The 7,424-nt window shown below is 40.7% G+C and overlaps 1 protein-coding gene across 1 annotated transcript; it reads right to left on the bottom strand.

Annotated features, from left to right (window-relative positions):
* Nucleotides 1-255: 255 nt before the first annotated feature.
* LOC109112061 (transcriptional repressor scratch 1-like) lies at nt 256-3,779 on the bottom strand. The gene is given in 3 exon segments (XM_019125082.2): nt 256-1,900; nt 1,903-2,271; nt 2,975-3,779. Coding segments are annotated over 3 exon segments (825 nt in total). The 5' UTR covers nt 3,090-3,779; the 3' UTR covers nt 256-1,559.
* Between the last annotated feature and the right edge of the window lie 3,645 nt (nt 3,780-7,424).

Below are 7,424 nucleotides of genomic sequence, written 5' to 3'. Positions count from 1 at the left end.
TTTAATTGAGATGAAAGCATGCTTTGAATCCTGCGGAAGATCCGTTGCATGAGTGTTTGGCATCTTGGAATTAATTTTTGGGATGCGCTGACACATTATGCGCGCTGTATGCACCACAAACCATGCGTCACCAAACTGACGTCATCGCACGCTTACTCAACCGAGTTGCATACATCTCTCTGAATCAGCACGTTTTGAGCTTCAGCGGTGGATGGTTCTCGGTGCGTGACTGAAACAAACAGGACCACAAACACATAATTACTTATTGGTTCTTTATTATGAAGTGAGAAAATGCCCGGTGTCATTTGTGCTTTACATTGTTCAAATGCTGGGGGAAAAAACCCAGGGAACAGAAGTCCAGAAATAAGTTCATTTGATTCTTTACAGCTTGTAGAAATATTAAATTCCAAAGGATTATTTACAAGGCATCTTGCATTAAACAGTTAGTTCTCCTTGTCTGTAAATACAAAAACAGAGGTTTGACTAATAAAAGGCCTGTCTACCTGAATTGCTAAGGTTTGTGCTACTGTTTTTGTTGTTTTTTTTTCTTCAAAAAAAGTTGGAAATGTTCTCAAAGAAGTGCTTTTCAAAGACAAATCTGCTATGTCCAGCTGTCCATGTTGCAGTAGGATTTCCTACAACAGCGTTTCCAGGATTCTGTTCGCTGTTCATCTCTGCAGATTTGGAGCAAATGATCTGGATCACGCGCAAAGCTGTCCGTTCAGCAGTACAGGCGCCTACGTTCTAAAACTACGTTATTAAATAAGAGGCAGGCAGTGCATAACCACTTACAAAAGGACCCTATATCCCTTCCCCTCCCCGTCCCGTGGAAGTATCCGCTAATACTACTCTGGCATTTCCCTGATATTTAACTTCTGAATGACTACTGATAGTATTGGATAAAATCGTGATTAAAAATGCTATAGTTATTACTCGTTTTAGCTTTTAAAAATACCATGCATTATTGCTCTATTCTTCATCATGACTCCCAAGAAATATTGCCGACGGATGCTATCTAGGTTTGGCAAAAAATCCAAAGCTTCATAAAATTGGCATAGATTTCATTAGTAGTAGTATTTTTTTCTCTTTTTTCCTTTTTTTCTTCTTTTTTTTTTCTTTTTTTTTTCTTTTTTTTTTTGCATGCAACAAATTCATAAAGTGGCAACCAAAAATAAGATATTCAGAAAGTGGCAAATGCTTTGGCATATTGATGATGAAGGCTTGGCAACTGAACGACAAATTAAAGTGCAAATTAACAGTTTGTAGGAAATAAGTATATAAATACATAAATAAGTTAATGAATAAATAGTTTTACCTCAATGCTGAACACTTTTGTGGCCACTGGCAGCAGTACAATATTATCCAATACTTAAAAAAGGTTTGACCTTTCGAGAGAAACAAAGACATTTTCAATGTCCTCTGAGTTTTGGCAAAAACGAGTGAAATTTTGGCTCTGAATATGTGAACAGCGGGAGAAAGAGTACACTTAGAAAAGAAAAGTTAAGGTACATGCGATTAATCCTCTGACAAGTCGTTGTTGTTGTTGTGCTGTCATACTTTCACACTTCCATTGGGCTCAAAGGAGCAAACGCTCCCTTGAAGCAGGCCGACTCGTAGTGCTTGTTCAGGTAGGACTTTAGAGCAAAGGTCTTGTTGCATCTCTTGCATTTGTAGTGCTTAAAGGCCGAGTGTGTCTGCATATGGGCACGCAGGTTTGAGCGGTCAGCAAATGCCTTCCCACAGTGCGCACATCCAAATGGCTTCTCGCCTGTGTGTGAGCGCATGTGTCCCTGTAAAAGCCAAGGCCTGCTGAAGGCCTTCCCGCATATGTCACACTTGTGCTTGAGGTCGTGGGTCAACAAGTGCATTGCCATGGCTGGCATGGAGACGTAAACTTTTCGCAGGTGGGACACTTCTTGGCCATTTTGCTGTCCATGCTGCGGTGCGTCTGCTTGTGTCTGCTCAAGTTGGAAGACGTGGCGTATGTCTTTCCGCACTCGTTGCACGTGTGCCGTTGATGGCTTCTGGGGCTGCTGATGGCTTTTCTCCTTGACCTCCCATCTGTGATGAAGAAGGCATCCACCGTGTAGCCCTCGCTGACCGCGTTGTCTCCATTGATGTAGCCCGAAGAGATCTCCGACTGCGGGCTGTCGGGCTGGTCCGAATCTGGAGCTCCATAGTCACTGTAGATGGGTCCGGGCGAGGGCACTTTGATGCCGTTTTCGCTCTCGCCATCGTACGGTGCCGGGGTCATGTAGTCGCTGATGTAGCCTGTGAGGGTGAAGGTGATGCAACAGTTCCTGTTACTTTAGCTCGTTTAGGTGAACCCAGACACAATTACTTTTTTTTACATTAACCTGCACGAGCGTGCAAAAAAAAAAAAAAAAAAAAAAAAAAAAAAAAATCAATACCGCTCCATTTCAATTAGAGTGGCAACCCATTTAAACACAATGGCGAGGAGAATGATATCGCTTCGGTTATAATTGCATTTGCAGTCTTGATAGAAATTGTGCGGAATTAGGTCGATGTGTGCCGAATACACAAAAGATATTACTCTGTAACCCCCAGATGCATGCATGAATATTCCATAAACGTCTGCTTATGCAAGTGTGTGCAAAGCGCAGGTTATGTAGAGCGTGAATAATAACGTGAAACATGATCAAGCGTTCCCTTAATAGACTGCGTGCGTTGATAATTCACGTTTTGATAACTCTCGGTGTAAACGTGAAGTACTTGTTGCTAGCGCTGCGTTTTGTAAAAGAAAATGTGCCTGAAAGCGAGTCGAATGCGTGCTTGAAAGAGCGCAACACCTGAAATGTGCCGACTCGACAAAAAACTGATGCGCCTCACGGTGTTGAATACAATGTGACCGTGGGTCAACTACACGAGGTTGTGATTATAAACCATCAAACGTCAACATACATGCACTTGCCCTTTGCGTAACACGATCTGGATGTCAAATAATTGTGATTACCTTTCTCGTGAAAGCGCAGTCTGAGGTCTGCCCTGGATCTGCCATAGGAGCTCTCCAGATCAGCGGATGAGAAATCATCAAGCTTAACCTTTTTGACCAGGAAAGACCTTGGCATGTTTTACGTTGAAGGGGAAAAAATACTCGTACGCCGGTCGAATCGTTCGCTTTTCCTCATGCAACGCTGGGGCGAAACCCGTCTTTTAGTATCGTTCCTCTTCGGTAATGCCGGGACTCGGATGCCAGCGCAGGGTTACGGCAGACCTTCGAGCCCCTGAATGCGCTTGTGTTGATGCAGCGCGATGCTCTCGGCAGAAATGCAACTTCAGCACTGGACAGCTCCCGTTCGGCGGCGCGCGTTCAGCACTGGACAGCTCCGTTCCGCTGCGCGCGCTCTCTCTTTCTTTCGTTTTCCCTCTGTCTTTAGTTCCGCTGGGACCCTTTACGACGATCGTATCTTCCAGGTTAGGGCTTCAAGTTTAAACTAACTAGTCCTCTAGTTTCCGAGATGCTTTTCTATCCCTAAAGACACAGAAAGGACAGTGAAACAGCTGAGTCTGCGTCAGCCTGTTCGCTCTCCTCTCTCCTGCTTTATCTCCCAGCTGTTCCGTCTGAAGGCGTCGGGCTTTCTGAAGTCTGTTGATCAGCTGTTGGGATTTATATGGCTGCGATCAGGTGGGAAATGAAGATGGAGGTACTTAATTTAATCCATAAAAAATCTCCCGGGACCAACATTGAACTGGATGGCTTAATGACGCTGTGAGACGTGCACGCCTTCGCCAGATTTTTCTCGAAGCCTGAAATGAGACAGAGGGGTTTATTTATATCACACATCAGTTCGGTTTTCATAAATGAAACGTTTTTTAAACTGATGCAGCTTAATGTGACCATTTAAAAATGTAACCCCCTTTCTACATAACAAATAATAGGCTTAAATTACTTAGGTTATTACAATAAATAAATAAATACAAAATCATCTTGCATGCAAATGTTCGTAATCAGTTAATCTTTTTGTTTGGAAGATTTTGTTGTTTTGCACTTCATTTGCAACATTGCTATGTTACACAAATCTGTCCTCCCGCGCTGCGTTTTCGCGCGCTGCTTCTGCCGCGAACCACTAAATCAACTACTGGCTGTGGCCTCAGGCTTTCAGGTCATTCTTTTACATCACGGTCTATAAACCAATGGCTTTCTTTTCATGCAAATCACGCGAATTGGGTACCAGAAGGTCCGTTTCCTCAATGATTCCAGTAGGAGCCATATGTCCGCAATTAACGCGGATCCTGGAGCTGTAGTACACATTGTTGTCTGACATCGTGTTCTCATTGTTCACTCCTTCAATGGGACGAATAAGGACGTCCCGCGGTAGGATTGTCGTTTCACAAGCATTCAGACCCGGAGAGAAAGCGTTATAGTGATAGATGCTGCTTTGCACTCATGTCTGTGGAGACTAGAGGGTCATTATACATTGTTAATTTTTTTCATTTAGGGCACGAAAGCCTTTCTCCCACTAAGATGCACTGCATTGCAATTTCGATGCAGTCCTACGGTTAGACAGATATGGAATGTAGTAAAATAAATAAATAAATAATGCATGTATGTTATTGCGACTGTCTGAGAAAAAAAAAGTATTGCGAGAAAAAAAAAAGAATTGCAAAATATAAACTCGCTTAAAAGAAAAGTCAAAATTCTGAAATATAAGCTCCCAACTGTGAGGGGGAAAAAAATCAGAATTGTAAGATAAAAATGTTTTTAATTATTTCATAGCAGAAAAATAAAATACTTTTATCGTGTCTTTAAAGAGTTGTTAAAGAGGAACAAATTGATAACCTGTGGATGCAACTTTTTAACAAAACACTAAACTACACAACTAAAATCTAAGGAAATATGGGGATTAAAGACAAAATGCAATCTTCTCTATATATTTTCGGTCCATCGGATCATTAAAATGTGCATATTAATAGGCCCAAAAATGTCTTCCTCGTGGAAAATGGGGGTAAAAAAGAAACATTTTATTTTACACGTATGTAAATGAGGAACAAAAATGGCTCTCCTCTCATAGAATGACCCTTAGGTTGATTCCACATTAATGTGCATGCATGTGTGTAACAGTATCACGAGCATGCAGTGAGTATGTAGGACACTGTTGCACAGCAGTTGACATTCCCAAGCATGCAGAGAGGACGGCAGCAGCAGCAGCCCACAGCGACCTGACATGTTTATGGGGGAGAAGGACGTTCGCGCACGGAGGCTTCTCGGGAAGTGCTGACATCAGCTGGAAAAACACAGGCGGAAATATTGAAGTGCGCCTCATTTGCATAATAATGGTCTACGGTGTGTTGAGACACACCGAACAAACGTCTCGTCGGAGTTGAAATCAAAAGAACTTCATTGACATTTAATTCTCACGTACACAGTTTTGAATGAGACCGATTCAATTCAGTACACAAGGCACTTCTGGAGCAGGTTGTAAAGGACACGTGGAAGGTCAGAGACAGGATATTGTAGAATCACACTATTTACTTCTGTACTTCAACCCTGAAACGTCAATTTTTTTGCTATATTCACATGAAGGGTCTTTTCATTTGATGCACCTTTGATTATGTGAACTAATTAATTTAGCCATATTATATGGCGTGTCCAGGCTAATAATAATATTACTGTCCATACATGGCTCAAAAACCTTTTTCATTTCTTTATTTTCTGTGCAAGTAAGGCCATGTTGAATATCATTTGGACATGTTTATGTTCAGATGTAGATTTGTGAGATATAAATGTTGCAATTCCCGTATGAATGTTTTTATCCTGTGGGGGAAACAAGCTTCCATACATTTTTGACCCTAATATGCATATATGCTTTTAGATATGCTTTAAGAAAAAACAGACATCTGTTTTGCACACTTATGTGGACCTCCAAAAAATGAGTCACTCACCCTCATGTTGTTGCAAACCTGTATGACTTTATTTCAAATAATATTAGACCCCAACAACAAACAGCTCTAGACTGTACAAATGTTTTGCCAGGTACCCTAAATTAATTTAACTAGTTTTAGTCAAGTCAGAAATATGATTTAATTTGACCGAATCAACCTGACGATGTAATTTTCGTGGGTCATATCAAATAGAAATAGCTCTATAAGGTCACACCTGCATTTTTTCGAGAGAAAAAGAACATCAGATGGATGGATGAAGCCATCATATACTGCTGAAAAGCTGACAAAAGAAAAAATAAGGTTAAACTCACAGCTTCAGACGATACAGGAAAATGTCACAATCTATTTCCACAGTCATGCGTTCATACAATCACAAGTTATTGCACCATCTATCTCTCTTACCAAAGCATACGTGCGTGCACACACACTTCTGCAGGGCGCCACTCTTGTTCTCATGAGGGTGTGTCGGCTGAGACCTGATGCCCCTTTGCATCTGCCATGGCCGGCCGGTGACATTGATGGGCAGATTCAGGCTTAGCAGCTGCCCTCCTTCTGTCTTTCTTTCTCTCTCTCTGATTATTACAGGATCACATAGAAAATCTGCATTAAAAGGACAAACGCAGCATTGCGCTTATTTAGACAAGCTGTTCAGCAAAATCTGCATTCAATGTTAGACAGAGCAACAGAGATAGATAGATAGATAGATAGATAGATAGATAGATAGATAGATAGATAGATAGATAGATAGATAGATAGATAGATAGAACTGGAAGAATAAACATTATAAATAATAGTAAACATTACAATCTGAACAGTGTTTCACAATGTAAAATAAAGGAATGATGTGCAATAATCACATTAAGTCGATTACAAAAGAAAAGAAATGCTGTAATGCCTGGAGCTGTATCTTATGACACTTTAACACAAGAAAAAAAATGGTTTTGGTTTTCCAGTTTCAGAGAACACTGGGATTTATTTGGGGTTATGAGAAACTCAAAGATTGTGTGTATTGCACTGAACTCACAATAAGCCCATTACATGAAAGTTATTGGTACAGTAATTGTCTGTTGAAAAAAATACAATGTACACTGTTCTTGGGAAAGAATAACAGAGAGGTATGCAAAAAAAAAAAAAAAGAAATGCTTAGACATCAATATTTTAGCTTTATTTTAGGATAATTCAAGCCAAATTCAAACATAGTGGTATTATTACCGAGCAAACATCTTATGAATAAAACACAATTGTTTCATAAAAGTTTGCTTATGGCTCTGGCGCTGTGGAGAACAGCAGTTTCTACAACAGCTCCTGGTATATCCAGAAGAACATTCCATCTGGGAAGCTGCTTTGTCAGCGAGCTGACACATTGAAGTGATTGGAGGGATCATCAAAAGTTATAAAGACCTCAGAAGAGTTTTTGTCTTTTGAATAGATGTGACTCTTCTGATTCATTCTGCTGAATGCAGCGTTTTCTTTGGTGAATCAATGCAGGCGAAACAAATCATATCAAGTTTATTGTCACT

This window comes from Cyprinus carpio, unplaced genomic scaffold (genome assembly GCF_018340385.1).
Source record: "Cyprinus carpio isolate SPL01 unplaced genomic scaffold, ASM1834038v1 S000006746, whole genome shotgun sequence".
NCBI classification, from domain to species: domain Eukaryota; kingdom Metazoa; phylum Chordata; class Actinopteri; order Cypriniformes; family Cyprinidae; genus Cyprinus; species Cyprinus carpio.
This window is presented reverse-complemented; position numbering and strand designations above follow the sequence as displayed.